Genomic DNA, 27168 nt, shown 5'->3' on the forward strand with positions numbered 1-27168 from the left:
GCAGTTTTGCGTGACATACAGTAGTATGACATTTCTTCATATTTTTGAGCAACATAATATAGTATGACTTTTTTGCATTTTTGAGTAACATACTATTTTTCTTTTTCATTTTTGAGCAGCGCAGTATACTGTAGAGTTTCTGAATTTTTAAGTGACATACTATTTACACTTAGTATTTTTAAACAATGTTTAAAAACATGAACTTAAAATTCGTCCTTGATCCTGCAACATCTTTGGAGTTGAAGGATGAGTTGATTGAAATCAGCAGCTAATATGAAAATTCCATCCAGTTGCTGCTGGTGGCGATTCAATTTCTGCAGTGCATTTTTTGAATTTGTATTTGGAGTCTTGTTTCCTGCTCTGAGCAAGGTCCATCCAATGCAGTGCAACAGCTTGATCCAGGATGTTCGGGGTCATGTCTCTGTGAAGATGCCACTTGACCCAGGATATTAGGGGTTAACCATATCTCTTTGAAGATGCAGCTTGATCCAGGATTTTAGGGGTTAACCATATCTCTTTGAAGATGCAGCTTGATCCAGGATTTTAGGGGTTAACATGTCTCTTGGTAGAGGAACAGGTCTCAGTCTGTCGGTCAGCCTCGCCCTGATGCCGGCTCTCCTCCCTCTCTTCGTCTTTCGGCTTAGTGTCTCCCCTGTGGTCTGACTGGCCGCTCGGCGTATGCTGTTGGCAGAGATCCTCTCAGTCTGCTGCATTCAGTCCACACAACTTTTCCCGATGTTGATAAGCGCTTCTCATTTGCAGAGAAGTCGTGCTTCAGCAGGAGGTCATGGAGTCCAAAAAATAGAAAAATACTGCGAAAAAGAAGCGAGGATTTGAGGAGCTACCGGCTGATATTGTCATACTGACTAAATTGGGATTTTTTTTAAAATTTATGAGCGACACACTACTTCCTTTGTGTTTTTTTATGACAGACTTATACTATGATTTTCTTTTTAAAATCACATTTTGTGACAGTTTGTGTTTTTTAAACACCCCGTTTCATTAGGATACTTCTGGCTGTTTCAAATATATCAAAAAGTTTCTTGCAAAACGCTGCAACGGCAACATTTATAGCTTTTTAAATCTTTTTTTTTGTTTTTATGTTTTTTTATGTTTTTTTTTGTTTTTTAGCCCTCAGACGCGGAACAAACCGAGTGGGAAAATGGGCGATGTAAAAATCAATGAGGTTTATTTGCAGTCACAATGCTTACACTATATGTAGCAGACATCCAAACAACTCAAACAGCTATTCACTCTATGGACCCAACACATTCACATCAGGGACACAAACCAAAAAATTAGAAACTCAATAAACATCCATGAGTGCTGACATGATTAGAAATGAGCTAGTTGTCACAAACAGTTAGCAGCAACATCGTAGAGAGTAACACAAGTTGCTAATAGACTCCACTCTGCTTCTCTTTTTACACTGCGCTGACTCGGCCCCATTTTTCAGACTGAACTGGATTCCTTCACTCGGAGCTCTGATCGCGATCTCGTCCGTACGGCGGCACCGATCCGGCTTTCCGAGCTCCGTCGTGGGTTTGCAGCACCATGAGACGCCACATACACACCAGGCAACAGAGAGCCACTCCACACACACACACACGCACACACACTCACACCAAAAAAGGACTCGGCCGCAGGACCCAAAAAGGGGGGGCAGTCCCAAAACCTGGTCCGAGGAATCCAGAGTGTAAACAAAATGGTGGAAACTGCACCCGGCCTACCAGAGGGGAACGTGTAGCTGTGACCATGTTGCTTACACGTCCATCAAACGGGCAGATGTGTGCACACGAGGACGCCGGGACGCCGCCGACGTCTCGTGTGTCGCATCGCTTTGAGGAGAAAGGCGGAGCCGGACCGGGTCTCAGACATCGTTACGGGAAATTCTGATGTTTTTTCAACCTCGTTGTCATGTTTGTTCATCGTTCGCCTTTTACGATCAACTACACAGGAATCGCTTCAAACTGGAGCCGCGACGGGAAACGACCAGCGCGTTTTCATCACCGGCTCGTTTTTCAAAGTCGCCAGAAGAAAATGTACGTTTCTGCAGATCCATGACATCTGTACATCTTTAAAATAAGGTCGTTTCCGAGCGCATTTCTTTGAGACACCGGCCGAGCTGGAGGCGACTGTTCAACACCAACTAACAGCTGAACGGTTTGGTTTTTTCTGTCGAGCCTTCGCAGCGTTTCTGTTGTTTGTGGCACCGAACCGTAAACATTTTAACGGGGGAAAAAAATTGAGTGAAAATGTACATTTTTCTTCACCGTAATCACCTGACTTTTGTGCCTAAAAGTTCTCGCGCACTAACCAGAGCTGTGGAGAAGTTCGATGGCTTCTGCTACATAATAAGGTACAACAGAAACGTATCCGCCGTCTGCAGAAACGTACAATGTCTACAGGTATTTAAGCAATTAGGCTGTTTTCTTGAAATCAATAAATATTCTGTTTTTCTGTCTTCTTTTACTGTGAACTGAGAATATTTGAGTTTTGGGTAGAAAAAAAGAATCTGACGTAAAGCTGAAATAAAATAAGAAAATTCAGAAAAGTTCTTTCAGCTGAAATGTAAAACTATTGTCGTTCAAAGCTTCTCAAATTTGAATGTTTTATTTTTGAATTAGTTTTTGTTATATAATATTTGAAAGATTAATCAACAATAAAACTAATCATTTGTTGCACTTTTAATAACTGCTACAGTGAACTGAATATTTTAGAGTTTTGGACAAAAACAAAACGACAAAAATCTGAAGTAAAGGTGAAAAAAAAGAAGAAAAACTAAAAAACCTTCTTTTGACGACCGCTAAGTCATTTGCAGTAAATTGTAAAAATATTCTGCAGTTGGTAATAATCAGACTCATCAACAATAAAACTGTTGCAGCTCTAAAAGCTGCTAAAGGAAAATACTTTCAGTCAAACGTTTGAAATGATTCGAGCTGCAGTTATTTTTTTATCGTTGATCCATTTTTGGAGTTTACTTGAATGAATCGAGTTGCTGAGCAGACAAAAGAAGAAACAGTGGAGGAAGAGAAATAATGCTTTCAGGTTTTCTCATAATCATGTTAGGACTTTGACAGAGTTCAGGCCTGAAAAATACATTTTTACGTTTTTACTGATTGTGGACTAAAATAATTCTCTAAAATCTGAATGTCAAAAAGACACAAAATGATGTTCACGTTGTCCAATTTTTCCTATAATATTTTCCAAACTTATGCAGAAACTCACAATAAAACATGCAGTTTTGGAAGCTTCAAATGTTGGAAAACATTATTTTTCCGACCGACAGTCAAAACGACTTTCAGCTGTTAGTGCAGAACAAACTCACGACACTCGATGATTTCTGATTTTTGTTTCATTTCTTGAGAGTTTCTCTATAAATTCAAACATTTCAGGCTGTTCGGTCGATTAAAAAATTGGAAAAAGATTTTTAAAATTACAGAGTCCAATGACAGTTTTTATGTCGCAAAATATTTTGTTTTCTGTCACTGAGAAGAAATAACGTGCAGATTTTTTTTTCTTCAAAAAAAGACAAAAATGGCAAATTATGAAAACTTCACTGACCCGACTTCTGGCGCACTTTTACCAATAAATACTGACCATATTTCCATGACTTTATCTACGGTGCTGAAAACGGGCCGGCCTTTATAGCGTCAGTAATTAATATTAGAAACATATTTCTTCTGTTATTCTGAAACTTTCAAAAATTATTCTGCTGACTCCAAACGGCAAGAATTTCAGGATCGCTGGAAAACCGATGAATGAACGGACCGATTAAAAGCTGCTTTGCTTTTGAGCGTAAAAAAAAAATACATTTAAGTAGTGTGTGAATTGATTTTGGCTCCCTGATTCCTCGAACACAGTTGTGACACAGCGACGAGGTTGAAAAGCAGCAGGATGCTCCCGTTAACGGCCGTCAGGCCCGCCGCGGAGAGGGGGCGTGGCTATTTACATCACTTTGAGCAGAGACTTGAGTAAAATGTACAACATGGACGCTCTGACGCTCCCCGTCTGTTAGTGTGTACCTCTTCTTCTTCTCCTTCGTCCTGTCAGCTCTGCAGCCTCGGTGCTCCTCGTCCTCCTGTCCTCCTGTCCTCCTCGTCCTCCTCGTCCTCCCCACGCAGACAGACAGTTGCACTAACTCACTACACTGTAAAAAGCTCAATCACACGTTTTTTTGTTTTGTTTTTTGTGGGGTTTTTTTCTCGACTCGTCTTTGTGTTTTAAATTCGATCATTATTATAAACATTGTTCAAAATGTTACGAAAAAAAATGTACACTTGGTTTTTTGTTGTGTGTTTTTCTATACAAGGCAGGCAGAAGCGGATTACTACGTTTACCGGCGTTCGTCCCCTTCCTCCTCGCCTCTTCCTCCTCCTCCTCCTCCTCCTCCTCGCCCTCCCTCCACCGTCCGGAGACGAGCTCGACGGTCGCTTTAAAATAGATCTGTATATATTTATATATGCTTATATCAAAAAGGAGTGGGGGGAGGAGGGGGGGTCCCGTACGTGGCGTCGGGGTGAGGAGGCGCTCCCCAGGCATCCGGGCCCAGGGGGAGGGAGGGGAGGCTGATGCAGAGAGGGGGAGGAGGGAGGCTGTGGAGGAGTGGGGGAGGTGGGGTGAGCTCTGTCTGCAGCGGGGGGGTCAGACTGGTCAGACTGGTCAGACTGGTCAGACTGGTCTGAGTGGAATGTCAGCTCATCATGTCGTTGCTGTTGACGCCGTACGTCGAGTTCTTCATGCTGTCGTTCACCTCCCGCCTGAACACCGACAGGTTCTGAGTGAACCTAAAAGCCACAGAGAGAGAGAGACAGGGCTCACACTGCTTGACCAGGACTTTCCAGGACTTTCCAGGATTTTTTTCCAAGACTTTCCAGGACTTTGAGGCAAAGTTTAGAGACCACACATTCTCTGAAACGACCACTGAAACTCCTTATGGCTTCTTCTTCATCACAATATAACATTTTTTTTTTTTAAATATCATTAAAAAAATAACAGGAGCAGAATCAGAACTGAATATTTAGATCTAACTTAGGGACTGTTGTGTATTTATCGGGGGAGGCGGGGTGGTTAAGCTCTGAGGAGGGACACACAACTTTTAATGTTTGGACTGGATGTGTGTACGTGTGTGCATGTGTGTGTGCGTGTGTGTGTGTGTGTGTGTACCTGTCCCGATTCTTTGTTAGTAGATTTCTCTCTATTCCCTCCATCAAGTTCTCGAAACATAAGTGCATGGCCTGCTGCTTCTCCGGAGGCTGACTGTTGACGATGCTGTTCCTCAGGTCAGCGAAATACTGCAAGACGCACGCACGCACGCACACACACACACACACACACACACAATGAGCTGTTTGATTGCTGTTGATTGTTGATAGTTAAAACCCAGAATTGTGAAAAAAGTAATAGAAAAATAAATAAAAATAATAATAAAATCAAATCAAAAATGAAAACAGTAAAATCAAATCTAAATAAATAATAATAAAGAGCTGAAAACGATAATAAATAATAATCAAAAGGTTTTTTAAAAAGTTCATTAACAATAAATTAATGATGACAATAAAAAAATTGAGTGAGTTCATGACGGCGTCCAGCTGAACATTTAAAGCAGCTTCACACACACACACACACACACACACACACACACACACACACAGCGTTGTTTGTGATGTGTGTGTTTACCTTCTCGTTGAGCAGGATGAGGCCTAACAGCGGTCGGGACATGGACCACTGGTTCCTACAGTCCTCAAAGATGATGATGTTCAACACTGTCGACAACATCTGCACAACAACAAAAACGACAATAACAACAAAAACGACAAAAACGACAAGATCAGTCTGAGCACTGAGCCACTTCCTGTGTGTGCTTCACAATAAAAGTACTTTCATGTGAAGGCAATGGTGGACTTTGATTGTGAAACTAGAGGTGTTGACACCACTTTCAATAAGTTAGTTTTGGCTTTTTCAAAATTTCAACCTTCCATATTTCTTAACTAGAATTAGTGATCATAGTGACCTTTGACCTTTAACCACCTTTGACTGCAACACTCTGATCACAGGTGAGTCCAAGTGGATGTTTGTGCCAAATTTGAAAAATTACTCTCAACGTGTTCTTGAGATGTTGCGTTCATGAGGAGGAAGCGGATTAGTCGCAGTGACCTTTGACAAACATATTCTGATCAGTTCACTGTTGACTCAAAGTGAACGTTTGTGCCAAATTTGAGAAAAATCTCTCAAGGTGTTTTTAATATACTGCGTTCACAAAAAGTTCAACTTATGGTGACTTTTCACTTTTTTGACCACCGAAATTCAATCAGTTAATCACTGAGTCCAAGTGGACGTTTGTGCCAAAATTTAGAAAAAATTCCCTGGATGTGTTCTTGAGATATTGTGTTCTTGAAAATGAGCCCAACATGAGGTCAAAGTGACTTTGACCTTTGACCACTAAAATTTAAACAGTTCATAATTGTGTCCAACTGGACGTTTGAGCTATATCTGAAAAGAAAAAAAACAAAACAAAACCAGGTGGACGTTTGAGCCAAATTTGAGAAATTTCCCTCTAACAGTTTTGGAGATACTGCATTCACGATAATGGGATTTAAAAGGCGTCCCGACCTGCTGGATCATCTCGGGGTGCTGCTGCATGATGTGGAGGAAGCGGTCGTCCGTGGCCATCGGAGTCGGGCGCTTCTTCGTGGAGCGAGACAGCTGCTTGAACAGGTACGTCACTATGTGGTCCAGACTGGAGCAGCAGCCCGTGCACACCATCGTATCTGAAACACACACTCAGGTACGTCACCACCACGTGCACGCTCCCTACACACTCTGACGTGACCCGAGTCTTTTTTTTTTTTTTACCGAGCGCGGTGAGCCCTTCTGATATTGACGACAGGATGTACATGACGACGTGCGGCTCCAGACTGGCGATGAAGTTCATGTGGTCCTGAGTCAGCACCTCCAGCAGAGAGTAGAAGGACTGGCTGAGCTTCGGGTAATCCTGCAGGGACACAAGAGTCAAAATATCCACAGAGATCCGACACAAGCCCCTCTGTGCTCCCGCTCCTCTGCCAAACATTAATGTGCATGTCATTAAACGCAGAAAATTAGCTGACAACGTTTAATAACGTGATTACTGTGTTATCTTCTGGCTTTGGACTGTTGTAATCAGGCAAAAGAGGACTTTTTTCATCAACATGAGCTTTTTGGAAACCACAATGCACCATACACAAACAAATAAAGAAAGAAAAATACATTTTAAAGGCAGACTAATTAACGGTGGAAATCATCGTTAGTTTGCAGCTCAAGAGGGTCATTTTTGAAGAGAAAAGCTGCAAGTTAATAAATAAAAAATATATACTATATTACTCCATAAATAAATTAATATTTAATTAAATTACCAAAATTAATTTGTAAAAATAAATGTAAAAACTAATCAATTAAATCTTTTCGTAATTTGATATTTTCAATTACTTTTTTGATAAATTTCTCTTTCATTTATCAAAACTATTTTTCAATTATTTATTTTTGCATTTTTTTAAATTTATTTTTTTAATTACATCTTTCATTTATATATTCTTGTGTGTGTATATTTTTATATTTACTTTTTGATGTGTTTATTTGTTTTTGAGGGCTGAAATGTTCGAAGTCGATGTGCAGCAAACAAAATGAGGATTTGAGGATAGAACGGTGTCGTATGCTGTGCAGGCTGAGGGTTATCGGGACACAATTTTCCCTTTTTTTGGTTTAAACTACAAATACAGATGGAATAGTATAATTAATCATAAGCAAGTCAAATGTAAAACATCCGTGCTTGTTTATCCATTTGAAAAGCATTAAAATATCGAATCATATTTGTAGAAAAGCAGGTCAGTCACTGTGAGCGTGTGGCGATGTCTGCGTACCAGCAGGTCACTGTGGGGGATGGACAGCAGCAGTTTGATGAAGGTCTGTAAGGCGTTGTCCAGAGCGTCGTCGCCGTACAGACGGAAGACCCCGAAGTTGACGTAGTTCCCGCTGAGCACCGCCTTCAGCATGGCGAAACACACGCTGACGCCCTTCAGCTTCACGCCGTACACCTGGTCCTTCGGGACCTCCCCCAGCGTCAGGATACGATTCCCTGCACGAACAAAGACGACGACGGTTTAATTACTGATTCATTTTTGTTTCACTGAGTCTGTAAAATGTCAGAAGACTGTGAAAATATTTGATAACGACTTCATGAAAATAATGGGGTAAAAAAAAGAAAAAAAAATGATAGATTGATTTCCAATTATGTTACGAGAAAAAAGTATTTGTATATTTTTATTTTGTTAGGGTCTTTTTAAACTTGACTTGCTGTGTATTTTCAGGTGATTTTCTTGTAACTTTTTACAAAAATCTCTTTCATGTTGTTGGGAAGAAAAAAAAATCAAGCCAATACGCTAAAGTCTCAAAGGGTTAATTAAGTATCTGTCAGCTGATCTGTGACATTAATGTCACACATAAAAAAGTTTATTTTTATTTTGAAAAAGTTTCTATTTTATGGTGAATGAATAAATAAATAATCTGTTGTTGTCAGCCGGTTTCTCTTTGTTATTGATTATTGATTTTTCGGAATATTTACTGTTAATATTTACCGTAGGTTGTGATCATCTTGCTGGTCTCTCTGAACAGCAGGATGCCGTTGGGCGAAGACACGTCAAACTGTAGCCTTTGGGATCTACAACGAAAAACAAAACAAAACAGAGGTTAGTCACCAATAATCAATAATCAGTTTCAGATAAGAAGTGACATATTTGCTGTGTGAAGCATCTCAACAGCTTTTGATCCTTTAACTGATTAACTGACGAACCATCACAGTTTAAATTTCAGGGCTTAAATATTCACATTTCCAGGACTTTCCAGGACTTTGAGGTTGATGTTGAAGACCATCCATTCTCCTTTTTTATTTCGGCTTTAACTAATTACTTCAGACGGCTGTATTTTGAAGGCATGTTTTCTTTTTGGGGTTTTTTTTTACCAATTTTTAAAGAAAATGTTGAGGTTATATTCTTCATATTTTTTTTATTTATTTTTAAAGAAAACATTTGGGCATTTTTTTAAATTTGTTGTTAAAATTTTTGGTGATTTTCAGACATTTGTCTCATCCAGTGTAGTTAGTTTTTCCAAATCTTTTCAGGCTTGAAAATTGCTATTTTCAAATTTCAGGACTTTTCCAAGTTTTTCATGACTGTAAGAACCCTGAAATTAGAGTCCTGAGTGTTCCTCCACTCGCCAAAGCTAACGCTCATTTTAGCGTCCTGTGTGTCACAGTGTGTGTTCACCTGTTGTGAACGAGCTCCGCCATGAGTTTGAGGACCGGCGTGGTGCATGCTGGGTCGTGGTACCACAGCTCGATGGCTCTCTGCAGGATGGGCATGTACGCTGGATATCTGCAGCTCTGCGTTAAGGAACGCTTCTGTAAACAGAACGATTCTCTACAGAGACCGAGACGAATATTAAATATCACCGCAGCTCACTGATCTGAGCTCTGAGGTCAGCTCACTGATCTGAGGTCTGAGGTCAGCTCACTGATCTGAGGTCAGCTCACTGATCTGAGCTCTGAGGTCAGCTCACTGATCTGAGGTCTGAGGTCAGCTCACTGATCTGAGGTCAGCTCACTGATCTGAGCTCTGAGGTCAGCTCACTGATCTGAGCTCTGAGGTCAGCTCACTGATCTGAGGTCAGCTCACTGATCTGAGGTCAGCTCACTGGTCTGAGGTCAGCTCACTGGTCTGAGCTCTGAGGTCAGCTCACTGATCTGAGCTCTGAGGTCAGCTCACTGATCTGAGCTCTGAGGTCAGCTCACTGATCTGAGCTCTGAGGTCAGCTCACTGATCTGAGCTCTGAGGTCAGCTCACTGATCTGAGCTCTGAGGTCAGCTCACTGATCTGAGCTCTGAGGTCAGCTCACTGATCTGAGCTCTGAGGTCAGCTCACTGATCTGAGCTCTGAGGTCAGCTCACTGATCTGAGCTCTGAGGTCAGCTCACTGATCTGAGCTCTGAGGTCAGCTCACTGGTCTGAGGTCAGCTCACTGGTCTGAGGTCGGCTCACTGGTCTGAGGTCAGCTCACTGGTCTGAGGTCAGCTCACTGATCTGAGCTCTGAGGTCAGCTCACTGATCTGAGCTCTGAGGTCAGCTCACTGATCTGAGGTCAGCTCACTGGTCTGAGGTCTGCTCTCTGGTCTGAGGTCAGCTCACTGGTCTGAGGTCTGAGGTCGGCTCACTGATCTGAGGTCAGCTCACTGATCTGAGGTCGGCTCACTGGTCTGAGGTCTGAGGTCAGCTCACTGATCTGAGGTCAGCTCACTGATCTGAGGTCAGCTCACTGGTCTGAGGTCAGCTCACTGGTCTGAGGTCAGCTGTAAAGATACATCCAGTCAAAGAGCATCATGAAGCTCGTCTTGGCGTTGAAGGCGAACGCGATGCCTCGCAGGTCTCTAACCAAACCCACCAGAGTCCGCTGAAGGAAACACGGGAGAGAGAAAACTGTCAGAATAAAACAACTCTGAAATTAAAGATGGAACCAAAACACCTATCATAAAATCTATGAACATTTAAGTTTAAAAAACACTACACAACATCAATACAATTTGCAGATTTTTCCATTCTTTAATATACTTTTTTCATTTTAAAATGATATGACATACTAACACTAGGGTTATCAATCATAGTGTGTGTGTGTGTGTGTGTGTGTGTGTGTGTGTGTGTGTGTGTGCGTGTGTGCGTGTGTGTGTGTGCGTGTGTGTGTGTGTGTCTGTGTGTGTGTGCGTGAGTGTCACCTTGGCCTCCTGTTCGTTGAAGGTGTTTGTACTCAACATCTGAGCCACAGTTTCAAACGCAGCGGTCAGAGGCAACATGAACTGTTCAAACTGGTCCTCGTCCTCACCTGTACACACACACACACACACACACACACACACACACACACACACACACACACACACACACACACACACGACAGGACTGTTACATGTATTTTTGATTTTCTATAACCATCAAAATCTGATCAGTTCAATTAAGTTATTGTATAATAAAGGTTAACTGAACAGCTGCTGTGTGTTTGTGTGTGTGTGTGTGTGTGTGTAGTTACCCAGGTCGACCATTAGCAGGCGTCCCAGTGCCGTGTAGAAAGTGGTCCGACACCTCATGTCGCTAAGATTGGACTGGTTGTTGACTCCCAGGAAGGAGAAGTGCTCGCTCTCACACACACACACACACACACACACACACACACACACACACACACACACAGAGATATATTTTATATTAAACTCTGATTTGTTTGGTAAAAGTGTCGCAGGTGTCGAGCGTCTGCGGTCTGAACTCACCGTGTGGTTGTTCAACATGAACTGGACCGCGCTGAGCTTCACCAGCTTCCTCACACTGCTGTACGTGCACACACTCAAAGTCAAGGACACAAACGTGCACGTGCTCTGTTTTATATCCCAGTAAATCTTAGAATGTGTTCATTTATATAATTATAATAATCATATCAAAACATTGGAATGATAATAATAGCAGTAATAACAGTAAGAAGTATGTTGTAAAAAATGTATAACTGAATAACAATAAATACATAGATTATGATAATGTAAATTTAAATGTAAAAATTGCTAGACTTAATGCTTAAAAAAAAATCATTTGATTTTCTGATAATTAACCTAACCATTAGTTGCAGCTATAGCCCCATAGAAAAAGGAAAAATAAAGTTAATTAAAAGAAAAAAAGAAAAAAAGACATAAATAAAATAATAATTATAATAACATATAGTATAATAATTTTAATCTAAATTAATAATAAATAAAAATTCAAAGGTTTTTATAAAGTTAATAGATAAATAAATTAATAATGTTTAAAAAATTCTGTCAGTTCATGACAGCACCCAACTGAAAACGTTAAGCAACTTCCACCTAAAAAAGGGGTGGTGCATCGAAAGGCAAAGACTTTGCACGCACACACACACACACGCACACGCACACGCACACGCACACACACACACGCAGCTGAAGGATATCCTAAAGAGAGGTCGTTCAGTAGTTGGAGTGTCTTGGAGGTGATTGGTTCACACTGGCCCCAGTACTTCAAGTTTGTGATGCTGAAACAGAATAAAAAAGGTTTTAATTAAGCAGAACATATTTTTTTAGAGCGCAGAAAAATGCAAAATATCTTGGTTTCAAACATATAAATAATTTCTGCATGTGAAACAGATCTAATATCAGTTACTCACATTTTCCCAATAAAGACACTGAGCACCATCGTCTCGTCGTTCAGCCCCAGAACTTCTGATAGTCGTCTATAAAGCTGCAGTTCACAGAAACAAACAATGATTATTACGGTCATTACAGGACGAGGAGCTCTAGAGACACTCTGGTTTGGCCAGATGTCTTTATCACCTGTCCATTGTGTCTTTCAACTTTCATATGTAAATGTACTTCACAGTTTTGGCATCAACTTTCAGCTCCAAACTGCAGCTTAATGGTGTAAGTCGAGTTTTTTAATAATTGTTTGACAGAATCAGTAAATTAAATCACAGCTCAACAGTTAAATAGTCCATGCATCTTTTTCAATATAGAGACAAGCATTTTTCCCAAATAAGGTGTTCGGATCTATGTAATTTGTGGAGTCCTCCCGGGAAGCGTTTTGGGTCCCGTATGCTTTCTATTACAACCCAAATCCAAAGTTGAGACGCTGTTTAAACGTAAATGAAAACAAAACACAATCATTTCCAAATCCTTTCTGACAAATATTCAGTTGAAAACAGAGAAGTTATTTCATGTTCAAACTACCCAAACTTTGTTGTTTTTGTAAACATGAAAAGAAAACAAAGTTCATCAGTTTAAGCATTACATATCATGTATATTTGTACTGTATTCATTGGAATATAGGTCAAGAGGAATTTGCAGGTTATTGCATTTTTTTTGAATTAGTCCGTTTGCTTCTTTATTTACCAGCTGACTTTGTGTATAACACACACACACGCATCTATATATACACATACGTATATATATATATATATACACACACACACATACATGCATTTTATATTTTATATATATATATATATATATATATATATATATATATATATATATATATATATATATATATATATATATATATATAAGTATAAGTATACTTTAAATTGTCAAGTATGCTGTCATTATCCCAAGTTTAAATTTGCCTTTGCAATATAAAGGCCAATCTTTCGTGTCAGTTTTTTGCTTTACTATTATTTTAAAGTGGTTCAGGTACTGTGAAGGCACCAGTACCGTCTCAAAAATATCCTTTAGCACCAGTATCAGAAAAAACCAAACGATTCCCAGCCCTACACTGCAGGCTGCGTTTCTACGTATTAGTATAAATCCTTCTTTAGTTTCTCAAAGCTGCGACAGAAGAAGCACCTGAACCACAGATACACACTAAGTTAGAAATCATGTCTCATGTTGCAGTTAAGACTCACAACACTGAGCCGAATTATTATGGCACTAGCAGCTAGATGTACACAAAGAAACAGACTTGTGTATTTATTGGGAGGTCATATGTCATATTGATCTGCTGCTACTCCTACTGATCAGCTGTGTGCTGAACTCTGAGGGGTTACAGAGGAGCTAACACCAAACCAGAGGACACACACAGTCTCTGCACTTATCTGGGACGGTCACATTTTTCAGTTTCTGCTCCGAACAAAGAGAACACACTCCGTCAGTCAGCATGAAGCCGTGTACTTTAAACCACCTCTAAAAACACAATGGTACAACACGAGTGGACGCAGACGGAGACTGTGAGGCTCTAAAGAAACTGCTGCAGTCAGCACGGTGCCGTGGACAAAAGACCCGCTCACTCACAGCGATGGCACCGGCACACAGGGTTACTGGGGGGAGGGGGCAGGCGAGGGTTAATTTAACAGGGTGGACACATGCTACACACTCTCCAACACAGGGAAACTCAACGTGGTCTGCTCAGGGGCCACAAAATCACAGGAAGCCAGGGGCCAGTCACAGCAGCCCCATACATGTTTCTAGGATTTTAGGATGTCTCTAGAATTGAAGGACATTACTAGGATATTTGGACGTATCCAAGACTTTTGGAAATTTCTTGGATTTTAGCACATTTCAGGACATTAGGGTCTTAGTAAGGACCTCTGTCAGGGCTGTGGGGGCTCTATTTTGATGTTGTTTTATGCAAACTGAGCTCTTCTAGATAAAAAAGTTCAAAAACAATTCCCAGTGTCAATCACTATTTTTATGGTGAATTAGAAAATGATTTTGGGGCCCACCCGGCGCTCTGTCAGGAGCCAGATGTGGCCCATGAGCCGTCAGTTGAGTATCACTGCTCTAACATGCTTGAACAGCAGCATTAAAAAAACAGTTTACCTTTGATGATTTCTGCACCTGGTCACCGATGTAGATCTTCCTGAACTGCTCGAAGAAGCTGAGCATGGCCAGCTCCAGTCGCTCGTTACCGGCCTGAGCGAGCCGAGAGTCGGTCAGATTCATTAGCTGGAGCACCCTGAGATGGACACACAAACAGTGTTAACACATTCAATGTAGTCAGTTTTCTAAATCAGCTTTATCAGCTCATCAATTATATGAAACCTGTTTTATTTTAAATTCATAAGTCTGGTTTCAGTTCAAAGGACTTATTTATCTAGAAGTCAACCAGGAACATGTGCTGTCCTACAAGGAAGTGTTTTGGGGCCCCTACAGTTTTTATTACAACCCAGTTCCAAGGAAGATGGGAAATAAACGTCAATAAAAGCAGAATGCAAAGATTTGCAAATCCTTCTTGACCTATATTTAATTAAATACGGCACAAGGACAAGATATTTAACGCTCAAACTGATACATTTTATTGTTGTTGTTTAAAAAAGAAACACACGTATTGCAGTCATCGAACTCAGAATGTGCGTATATTTACAAAAACAAGTTGATCAGTTGGAATATTATGTATTAAATCTTTTCTTTATGCTGTATTTAATTGAATATAGGTCAATAAGGATTTATAAGTCATTGAATTCAGTTTTTATTTACGTTTAAAACAACTTTTTTGGAGTCAGTTGTCAGTTTTTACATCATAGCTTACATATATGTCATCTTGAATAGACCCATTTCTATTTTGCTAAATAACTTCATAACCCAACTCACACATCTTCTTAAATTCTTACCGACAGACTAATTCTCCGTCCATGGCGTCCTGCTCATCTGTACTTGCAAATGACACCCGTCCCCCGATTACTGCCCCGATTATATAAACCAACCATGTCAACCGACCTGCACAGGGAGGGAACGCAAAGTTAGCAAGATTTTAAATAATTCATTATAATCAAGCAGAGCTCAAATTTATGTCAAATATTTAATGTACATTTCTATTTTATATTTATGATCCTCGACTTGCAGAACTTGATTCTTTTCTCTCACCACGTTTATTTTGATTGTTAAGCACCAAAACACCAAAGTAAATTCCTCGTATGTGAGTTTATTTGACCGTTGTGTGTTAGTGTGCGTGCAGCTCGTACCCTCCTGCACAGTGATGTCTGCAGCGCTCGAGTTGGTGGACTGTAGCAGCTCCTGGTAAGTCTGAGCCGCCTGGTCGAACAGCTGGACCAGCAGAGCGCACGTCTTCTCGTACTCGCACCTCCCAATGGTGGACAGCTGGTCTAACTGCTGCTGCACCAGGCCGGCGTCGTCCAGAGGGTCTTCTAAACCATCTCTGTGGAGGCAACACTTTTAATCAGTGTGTGACCTAAGTTTGGTGTTTTTAAGGTTTTCTTTCTCCTAAAACATTTGCACAGCTGATTTTTGGAAGAATCTGTAACATCCATTGTTTACATTCACATTTTCTCAGAACCAACCTTATTTTTCTGCTCTGCTGATGCATTGCTTTATTTCTTTAATTAATTTATTATGTAGTTAAGGTGGATGTTTGTGATAGTTGTGATATTATGTTCATGATAATAAGACAAACACAAGGTCACAGTTACCTTTGACCACCAAAATGTTATCCGTTCATTCTTGAGTCTAACTGGACGTTTGTGCCAAATTTTAAGAAAATCCTTGAAGGTGTTCCTGAGATATTGTGTTATACTGCAGAGACACTGAAGCGGATCCAAAGTGCCTCATTGTGACTGATGCTCTGGTTCTGTGATATAAAGCTGATGGTCTAACAGGCTGTCTCACCTGAGGATGACGTGGACCGACTCCAGCCGTGATGTGATGTAGGCCTTGGTGACCTCTGGCGTGTACGTCTCCAGCAGGTGAGGCTCGGTGGCTTTGACGTAGGGCACCGACGCGGCCAGACGCTGCCACAGACTCAGCAGGTAGTGAACACTGTTGGGGGCAAACTCCCAGTGCTGACACACCGGAGGAGAGCGACAGGTGAGCGTCACCTCACAGACGCAAACTCTTTAACCCCTAAAATCTGCTGAAACTGACTTTAACTCCTCAATACAACAAGTGTAAGAGCATTAACAACAAAATCAACCTCCTCTTATCCTCACACTTTGTTTCTTTTTCGTCTGACCCCACAGTCAGAAAAGTACTGAACCTTCAGTCTGACACAAACGCAACTTAAATGAAGGTAAAAAAAAATAATACAAAAAATAACCATAAAACTTTGTTATTGCAACAGGTAAGGAATATTTCATGTTTTAATGTGTCATATGGATAGATATATATTTTGCCACAAAGTCAATCACAGAGCAAACAAGGTACTCAATTGTAATTTTGGATGGGCAGCGTAAAATCACAGTTTTAGGAGTTCGAGCATACAAATAACTGCATTACCAGGGTTTCCACAATTTTTAAACTGAATTTGAGAAACTTTTTCAGATTTCACCCGTTTTCCATGACTTTATTTAGGTAGTTTAAAGAAAGTAGGCCCATATAACCAAATTACTTTATATCAGTTTTATTTATTTTTATTATTTATCTTATTTATTATATTATATTTAATATGCTGTTATTTTTTTAACTAATTAATTTTATTGGTGCTCATTCAAAATAATTACTTTTTTTATTTAAAATTAAAGGCATATATATGTAATCTGAAAATAGTCAAATATCGTCCCCGATAATCAACCGGGTAGATAATCTGTCGACTCCTAACTGTGATATTTGTAGCTATCAGAGTTATTTTGCTCACCGTCCCTGCTGTAACTCTCCCTCTGCAGGTGTGAGCTCTCTGTGTGTCAACACTCACCTGCAGACTGGTGACCGTGAAGTTGGCGATGAGGCGAATAACTTCGGGATAGTTTTCTACTTTGACCAGCTCCCCGAGCTGGTAGTTACTCTTCAGCCTCGCCAGCAGACGACAGAACTCGTGGTAGTTATTGGGATCGGGCAAACACTGAAACACACGTCTCACAGCGTCAACAACATGCTGCTATCAAAAAATACATCGAAAAAATAAATAAGTGTGCAGGAGAAGTGTGTGTGTGTGTGTGTGTGTGTGTGTTACAGACCTGTGGGTTCGCTAATATCCTCTTCACTCCGTCCACCAGATGTGAAAGAAACTTTGCCCGTTCTGCATTGTTGAAGAGAGACCTCCGGACAGAGGCGATCTGAACTAGACATGACAACACCTGCAACACACACACACACACACACACACACACACACACACACACACACACACACACACAGAGACACACACACACACAGAGACACACAGACACACAGACACACAGACACACACACACACACACACACAGAGACACACAGACACACAGACACACAGACACACAGACACACACACACACACACACACACACACAGTCTCAAACAGGAGGCTCCACGTGAGACTCCGGAGGTATAATTGTCAGTGTATGAAGGACTTACCAAGGGGGAAAGGGACGGAGGGATGGAATGATATAAATTGAAAAAGAGCTGCAGGGTGGAGGAATCAAGAAACGCTGCAAGAGAGAGAGATAAAAACAGACAAACGTCAGAACAAGCTTTACACTCACAGTGCTTCACGTCATTAACATTAACCCCTTAAAACCTGAGCAAATTAGCTTGATTTCAACCAAAAACATGGGAAGGAGCCAATGAGCAACAAAAAAGACCCCAAAATCAGCAAGAAATTAGTGAAAATACAGAAAATAGCCTGAAAATTGGTTTAAAAATGTAACTAAAAAATGTAAAAGAAAAAAAAGCCAAAAAAAAAGTCTTGAAAGGTGCTTAAAAATTGCAAATAACTCTGTAACATCACTTAAAAAATGAATAAAAAAATAAATCAATGTAAATTTCCTAACAATATTATGATAGTATAGGAACAAAATGTCATATCTATAAATGTCCAAAACTCAAAGATCCTGAGTTAAACGTGATGTGAAGTCTGCACACTGATCGCACTTCTGCCTAATAAATGACTTCAATAACTCATCATCCTTTTTACTAACTGACTCATCGTCTCAACTCTAGCTGAGAAAATAAAAGATTCGAGATTCTTTTGTCATTCAGACGTCACACCGGACAGGCAGCTGAACAGAATTTCATCACATCTGGCTAAAGATACTAAAAACAGTTTAAAAATATATATATATGTATAAACATACATAAAACGTAGTTTTATGCAAAAATGTATTATCAAAAAAATAATAATTTAAAAAAAAGGGAAACATATTTCTAACGTAAAACAAACAGAGATGAATCGATGTTGTTGCGTCCTGATCAGACGCGAGCGCGCGGCGGCCGCAGCTACCTGATCTCCACGAGGTGGGGATCTGTACGGTGCAGAGGTCGTCCGACGACTCGTCTGTGGAAGTCCCTATGAAGTCGTAGTTGAGACAGTTGTAGCTGAGTTTGAGCAGCTGCATGAGCAGGCCGTGCTGAGACTCATCGTTCAGGTTCAGGTTCTTCCCCGACGCCTGAAAACAACAATAAAAAGCCATTAAACGACGCCGTTGGCGTCAGTGACGCGTTCTCCGTGTGAGCGGATGTTTTAAAATCTGCTGGTTTGACTCCATCTGCAGCCGGTCAAATATTAAGCTCTTTAAAAAACTCTGCTGACGGGAATTATGCTCAACCTGAAAGTGACAGCAGCTGGTCTCTGCAGGACGCAGCGTGACAAAGATCTCATTATTGTGTTTTCTGAGACTTTTTATTGTTTCACTCAGTGAATGTAACTGAGCTGAGCTGAGAAGTATAAACATTAGTGTGCTTTTATCCACAAAAATGTTCTTGTCTTGTCCTCTGCAACAAGAAGGTGATGCTGGCGTCCAAAACAGCGTCCAGAGACACATCTGAGTGTCCATACGTGGTGCTGCATGTAACAGTGACGGGAAACGATTCTTGTTATAATTACTGTTGAGGCCACGCTGGGGGTCGTTTTCATATTTGGGCTTTTTAGTTGGGACAGTCACAGTGGACGGACCTGTTTGAGGAGGTTGCAGGACAGAGTGAAGATGTCAAAGAGGGACGAGTCTCTGAAGGACGAGGCGATCTTCCTGTGTTTGGTCAGAGGATGCGTCGTGTCAGCCTGAAGAGAAAACGGACGCCGTTAAACACGAACAGACAGAAGAAGAGGAAGACAAAGACAAAGATGAAGAAAAAGACGAGGACAGAATGACATGAAAAAGATGAGGACAACAAGGAAGAAGACAAAGAAGATTTAGGGGAAGACAAAGACAAAAAAGAAGGCAAAGAAGATGAAGAAAACTAAGGCAAAGAAGTAGAGGAAGAAGACTACGACGAGGGCGAAGAAGACAAAGACAACGAAAAAGGAGACGAGGATGAAAAACGAGGTATTAGACGGCGATGAAGAAGAATACAAAAAAGATGAAGCTGAAAAAGAGGAAGAAGACAAATGAGACGACGATAAAGAAGACAAACAAATATGAGGAAGACAAAGAGGAACACGAAGACAAAGAAGACAGAGGACAAGGAAGAAGTGTAAGATGACCCACCTGATTGATCTCGTTGGTCAGCTGGGACAAGATGGTGACCCCGATGATGCAGTGCTCAACGCTGTCCTGTAAACACACCAGAGACACGTCAGAGGATCACACGGAGACAGACACACGGAGACACAGACACACACACGGAGACAGACACACGGAGACACACACACACACGGAGACAGACACACTGAGACACGGAGACACACACACGGAGACAGACACACGGAGACAGACACACGGAGACAGACACACGGAGACACACACACAGACACACGGAGACAGACACACGGAGACACAGACACACACACGGAGACAGACACACGGAGACACACACACAGACACACGGAGACACAGACACACACGGAGACAGACACACGGAGACACACACACAGACACACGGAGACAGACACACGGAGACACAGACACACACACGGAGACAGACACACGGAGACACGGAGACACAGACACACACACAGACACACAGACAGACACACAGACAGACAGACAGACACACAGACAGACAGACAGACAGACACACACACAGACAGACAGACAGACAGACACACACACAGACAGACACACACACAGACAGACACACACACAGACACATACCTGTAGAAAGCGTGTGACATCTGCGATGACGTTCCTGAAGACGTAGTCGTCTTTCTGACAGTCGAACCAGCCCAGTTTGGTGATCCTGGCGTACAGCTGGATCAGAGCCTGCGTCACAAACGCCGCTAACTTCGGCCGCGTGGCCAAATAATTCAGCACATAGTTCCCTGAAATATCACACGCACACACGCACACACGCACACACACACACGCACACACACACACACACACACACACACACACACACACACACACACACACACACACACACACACACACATTCACACACGGCTGTGACGGTCTGGATTTTTTGTCACCATGGTGATAAAGCAACGTCATAGCGCAGTTTTGCTGGACAGCAAACCTCAAGACTTCTCAGAGCGAGTTTTGTTAGAAATGAGAGACGCAGATGAACTCACGGATGTCGATGCGTTGTTCGAGCGGTAGAGGGTTGCTGGTTCGAGATACCAGTTTAGACAAACAGGTGGCCGCGAGCAGCTGAGAATACGACGACTGCAAACACACAAACAAAAATTAGCATGTCAGTAAAAACGCAGATATTTTTACAGCACTTTTTGTGTCATGTTGTTCCTTTTTAAATGTTTTTTCTTTTTATATTTTTAAATTAATTACTATTATTATTTTTGCGTGTGCTTATTTTAACTTAATTTTGTTTGTTTATTCACAGATTCGATAAAAATGTAAATACAAACACAATTTAAGTAAAATTTGACGTGTGAAGCCTGTAAAAAGGGGCTCAGACATTAAGACAAGTTTACAAATATAAATGTCATCCTGTGACCTTCGAAAGCATTCAAAATTACTCTAAAATCCTAAAAGTATCATAATAGTAATACAATACACAAAGAGTTATGGCACATGGAGAATAAGTACAACTTAATTTTCTTGTTACATTTTTACTCATTTTTTGCACATTAAATTGATTTTTTTTTTAATATGTGGCGGTGTTTCAGGTTTAGTGTGTGTGTGTGTGTGTGTGTGTGTGTGTGCACTCACGCTGCCTCTCTCCAGCAGCAGCTGACATTTGCTGAGGCAGTCGGGGCTGTTGGTGAACTCCACCAGAGCTTTCTCTGCCTGGTGTCGGACGGCAGTGTCGGTGGTCTCATACAGCTGCTTACACAGGATCTCCAGCTGGGCAAGGCCCTGATGATAACACACACACACACACACACACACACACACACACACACACACACACACAGAGGATGACACGCAGCTTATCAGTCACCAGCAGGCTTTAAATGACCCTCTCAGGGCTGCGCAAGAAGAATCAATCATACCAGAAAAGCTCGACTTGTTTGGCCCCAAAAAAAAAACAAAGCAAGAGTCACCAAATTTTACAGCAGATTTCAAAACCTTCAGTCCCCAAATATTTAATGATACGGAGCTCCGATTATGTGTCCGCAGAAGTGCTGAGTCATGCAGAGTCACAGTGAACGCCGGGTTCAAAAAGGCAGATTAGAGGTTTTGGGTGTCCGCTGGTCGTTTGGTCAAAACAGAGCGAGGAGGTCGGAGGTCGGGGTGCAGAGGAAGAAGTGAGCAGCAGGACCAAAAAACCTTCACCGGTCTCACCAGTCGATTATCAACGATTCGATTTCACCGTGCATCACGATGCATCACCATGCTCAGCATTCGGGGTCGTGAGATTATCGGCCAGGCCGATTATTGAGGTCAATATTTGGTGTTAGTCAGATCATCTGCATCGGGGTTTTATTTTAATGATCACCGATAAAATGAATGAATTACAAAGTGCAGAGAAAGAGTCAGCATGGGAGGAACTTTTACTGCGTAAGACCTCAGGGAGCTATTTTTATTTATTCATTTTTTGATATTTATTTTCTCTTGACTTTATAAAAAAGTTGTAAATGATGTAGAAAGTTTCAGATTTGATTAAACATTTGCTAAAAGCATTTCAACAATGCTTTGTGTTTGAGTTTGTCATTTTAAGTACAGACGGAAATATTTTCATTTTTATTGTAAATTCATATCGGTTCCAAATATCCATCATATACAAAGTATATAAAAGTATATAAAAGTTCCTCCCAAGTGGACGCTTTCTTTGCACTTTTTAATGAATTATTTTTTACTGGAGATCATTAAAATAAAACGCAGCTGCAGATAATCGCCAAAATACAAATATGGGCCCTGATCGACTCCTAGTCTGAGCCGTTATTTTCAGGCTCTGAACAGCTTATCAGGTCATATTTCACACGTCTGATTTTACTTAAAATCATGTTTGTATTTAGATTTTTTATCGACTGTGAATAAACTGTAAATAATAATAAAGTGCAGTGTACTTCTTCATAAACGAAATGCTTTAATTTCAACACAAATGCTGAAACATTAAATCATTGGCTGCTTCCAGGAATTTCTCTTGAACTGTACAACTTTATTGACCAGCTGCAGACGGAAAATCAACAAGCAGCATTTCGTGGCTGTAACTGATGATGTGCCGTCGCTGCATCGATGCAGAATCGTGCGCATCGCCATCAAGCATCTTACAAACCATTAACTTCGACCTCCTGAGTGAGCAGGTGTGACAAAGAGTTGCATCATAAAAAAAACCTCTGCTGCCGTCAGATAAGAACCGTCTGCTGCGTCACAACCAGCCAAACTCACGACACTCAGCCCGAAATTCACGTTCATCTAACCACCAGAAAAACCAGCAGCGACCTCACAGCGCCGTTAAAGCGCCGGCTCAGGAGACTCGCTGTCAGTTATTATCAGGAACAAGTTTTCATCAACATATGTTTCAATAAAAGCTAAATTAAGATAAAACAAAGACATGTGGGAGTGTTAAAAATTATGATTTTTCACAATTTTCTGATGTTTTAGTGAACAATTAATTGACTAAAGGAGAACATACTCTGCAGATTATTATTACTATTATATATATATATAAATACCCAAAACATGACAAAACTATAGTACAATATTTTTTAGATATCTTAGATTATTCTAAAAAAAAAAGGGGGTCGGAAATGATGACCTTTCTCTTACAGAAAATATTTTACAATCAGATCACAATCCTTTTTTTGCAGCTCATGAGACAAACCAATAAAAAAAGCCTGTTTGGATCAAATCCAGAGAAACTCAGTCAGTGATGCAGTTCCTCCAGCAGGCTGCATCCAGGCTCAAGCTGCACATGTATCCCCTGTTTTATATTTGCAATTTTGCATTTCTGCTCAATTCTGAATTTCATTGCAGTTACAATAAAGCTACTAATCAGCGGCTACTAACTGCTGCAAAACAACACGAGCTACAACCACAACAAGTTCTTGGCTATTTATTTCTTTTTGCCAATTTTCGTTTTTTAAAAATGTTCATGATTTAAAAAAAAACAAAAAACGATAATTTTTTAAAAACATTTTTGGTGATTTTTAAAGACAAAGTGCCTTCCAAATTCCTCTACAGAGGTCCAGGCTAAGCCTCCAAATGTGCCTAAATCCTGGAAACACTGCTGGCTGCAATGGTGCATGCAAACAGCAACAAATGGAGGCGCTGCAACTGGGAGAGCTGGACAAATCATGCAGCTAAAGCAGTGCAACCAGTCCTCTGTCTACTGTTCTCAAACACTGAATCGCCAAAATTTAATCAAAAAAAAAAATAGTTTAAAAAAATTGTATAGAGCAAAACAAGAATCATAAAAACATATATAGTAAAAAAAAATGTCAAAAGGTAAAACAAAGCCCCCCAATACTGTAAAACTCACCAAAATTCTTGAAAAAATAAATAAATAAATCACATGATTTTTAGCCCAGACTTCTGTAGGGAGGTTGAGAAAATAATTATAATAATTTTTTTAAAAGCATGAGATGTTTTGTTTTAATTATTATTATCATTATTTTGTTGACACACCTGCAGAAGTCTGGGCGAAGCCCCCAATGAGCTTAAATCCTAGAAACACTCCTGGCTGCAACAATAACGTGGTGCATGAAAACAGCAACAAATGGAGCTGCAACTGGGAGAACTGGACAAATCATGCAGCTAAAGCAATGCAACCAGTCCTCCCTCTCCTGCTGCCTAACACTAAATCACAAAAAAAAAAACAATGAAAAATTGACAAAAATATTCATAAAATACAAATAAATAAAACAAAATCATAAAAAACATTAAATGAATACGATCACCAAAGAGTTTAAAATAAAAAGGCCCAAATTAAAAAATAAATCACCAACATTTTCCAAAGAAAGAAAACCCAAACCCAATGCTTTTTTTTGTATTTTGTGATGCCCACTACAGAAGTCTGGGCCAAGCCCCCAGTGTGCCCACATCCAAAAACACTCCTGGCTGCAACAACAATACGGTGCATGAAAACAGCAACAAATGGAGGGGCAGCAACTGGGAGAACAGGTCAAGTCGTGCAGTGAAACCAGTGCTCCCAGTCCTCGCTGTCAGCCGAGCATGTGTCCGGAGCGGCTAAGCTAGCTAAACAAAACAGCCTGCTAAGTAACGCACATAAACAGCACCGGTGTACAGACCCGGGTACCCGGTAACGGGTTGTCGGTGCCCGGCAGTGTGCAGCAGCCTGGGGCGCGAACCCGGGTTTAACAGGCAAACAGTTAAACAAACCCGGACCCTGTTTTCAAACGGGCTCGGGCGGGAGAACTTAATGGAGCTAACGTTAGCCTAGCCCGGCTAACAGCTAGCATCACAAAACAACAGATTAAAATTTAAACATTTTGGGGACAAAAATAATGAAACAAAGTTCATAAAATGATCCAGAATGAGGTTTTAAGTGGCGCCAGGCTGAGGAGCTGCTGTTAGCCTGACAGCTATCCGTCCGCGGCCATTTGTGTTTTATTGTTTACTTCACGAAAACACGCCGACAAAAGACGCCGCGGTCCCGGCGGGGCTCCGAGAGCAGCCGGCGGGCTCCCCGGAGCTCCGGGCGGGCTCTGAGCCGCGGTCTGCCCGGCTCCGAGCCGCTCCTGGAGGGTTCCCCGGCTAACACAGCCGGCTAACCCGCAGCAGCAGCAGTGACAGCAGGCCGGAGTCAACACAGGCGGACACATCCTTTCTTTAACCGCCGACAGACAGCCGCACCGCGGCCGCAGCCCGCGGCAGGCCGCCGCACACCGCCTCCGAGCCGCCGACACGGACACCCGAGTCCGCGTCCGCGCTCCTCCCCGGGCCCGGAGAGAGACTGTCGGTTAGAAAAACATGAAACCTCTGCTTACCTGCACATGATCCGCCATTTTTCTCCATTTCATGCACCTCTCACTCCCCCGCTTATGGGTCAGCGCGGACACAACAGCGCCGCCTGCGGCCGCACCGCGACACTGCAGGCGCTTCTGTACCAGGAGGAAGAGGAATATTATTATTATTATTATTATTATTATTATTATTATTATCATCATTATTATAATAAAATAATATTAATAGTATTATTAACTATAATAATAACATAATGCTACTACCACTACTACTACTACTACTAATAATAATAATATTAATAACAAGAACTATAAAAAGTTACAGTAAACACAAAATAAGTAATTATATAATTATATTAAACAAGATCAAGACAGAATGAAAAGATAAATAAAATGATGATTATAAATTGAAAAATACTGCCGAACTACAGACAGAAACTAAGGCAGAATTAAACAACAGGTCAGATGCAAAAATCTAATAATAATAATAATAATAATAATAATAATAATAATAATAATAATAATAATAATAAAGAAAACAGTAATAATGAGAAATAAAAAAAATAATAATATAAATAGTAAACATGTAATAATAATAATAATAATAGTAATAACAATCAACAGTAACAACAATAATAATATTAATTGTTACTGTTTAGAGATAAAGCAAATGCTTTCCAGATTAAATGATTTAGAGAATTAAAAACTAGAAAATATCAGAAACCCATGTTAGTCTCTGCTGTTTGACATAGAAAAGAAATATTTAAAAGCAAGCACAAAGCCAGATGTATCATATATAAATTCATTTTTTTATTTTATTAACTTATCTTTTGGTATTGAAACTTTTCTGAAATGTTTTGTTTAAATATGCGAACAAGGCATTATCTCATTAAATATACACTTGTTGTTATACTCATGTTTATAATTATCATAATCAACTTGACCTCTTTATTTAATTGTTTTATTTTCTCTTTGTGTAAGCTGATATATTTGAAAGAAAATAGTAATAATAATAAAATAGTAATAATGACAATAATAATAATTACTATTACTATTATTAGAAATTATAAAGTTTGACTTCTTAATATAAAATTATTGTAAGCCTAAAAATTTAATAAAATAATTACAATTATATATTACAATTAGTATTAAATATGAATTGTAAATATTACAATTATTATTACTACATAAATTAATCAGTTTAGGTTTTTAATCTAAGTATTGGGTCTATCTTTGTGTGAGGTAATATATTCTATAGAAAATAATATTATTATTATTGTTGTTATTATTGTATAAATGAGAGAAAGCATGTGTTGTAGTGAATGGCTCCTCCTTGCCTTCAGGGGGCGACACCTCCTTGTTCTCCTCCTGCAGCAGCTGCGGGGTTTCTGATGGTTTCGGATGGTTTCTTGTTCCGGAAGGAGAGAAAAAGTGAAAGCAGGAAATTCTCATTCAAACTGCGT

General features: G+C 40.4%; 1 protein-coding gene across 1 annotated transcript; it reads right to left on the reverse strand.

The window, feature by feature from the left end:
* Positions 1–1172: 1172 nt before the first annotated feature.
* On the reverse strand, positions 1173–25838 carry xpo7 (exportin 7). The gene is made up of 28 exons (XM_088070971.1): positions 25730–25838; positions 21546–21692; positions 20948–21041; positions 20529–20695; positions 19923–19988; positions 19391–19495; positions 18719–18884; positions 17854–17927; positions 17478–17597; positions 17216–17362; positions 16195–16367; positions 15534–15727; positions 15183–15288; positions 14392–14527; positions 12246–12319; positions 12033–12113; positions 11347–11410; positions 11109–11217; positions 10798–10904; positions 10390–10478; positions 9300–9407; positions 8613–8695; positions 7899–8113; positions 6856–6994; positions 6613–6770; positions 5680–5778; positions 5167–5294; positions 1173–4787 (listed from the first exon to the last, which is right to left on the reverse strand). Exons 1-28 carry the CDS (start codon positions 25760–25762, stop codon positions 4694–4696), a joined length of 3276 nt encoding a protein of 1091 aa, XP_087927097.1. The 5' UTR covers positions 25763–25838; the 3' UTR covers positions 1173–4693.
* Positions 25839–27168: the final 1330 nt, after the last annotated feature.

This window comes from Plectropomus leopardus, chromosome 20 (assembly GCF_026936395.1).
Source record: "Plectropomus leopardus strain MGB_pleo_1.0 chromosome 20, ASM2693639v1, whole genome shotgun sequence".
Lineage (NCBI taxonomy): Eukaryota > Metazoa > Chordata > Actinopteri > Perciformes > Serranidae > Plectropomus > Plectropomus leopardus.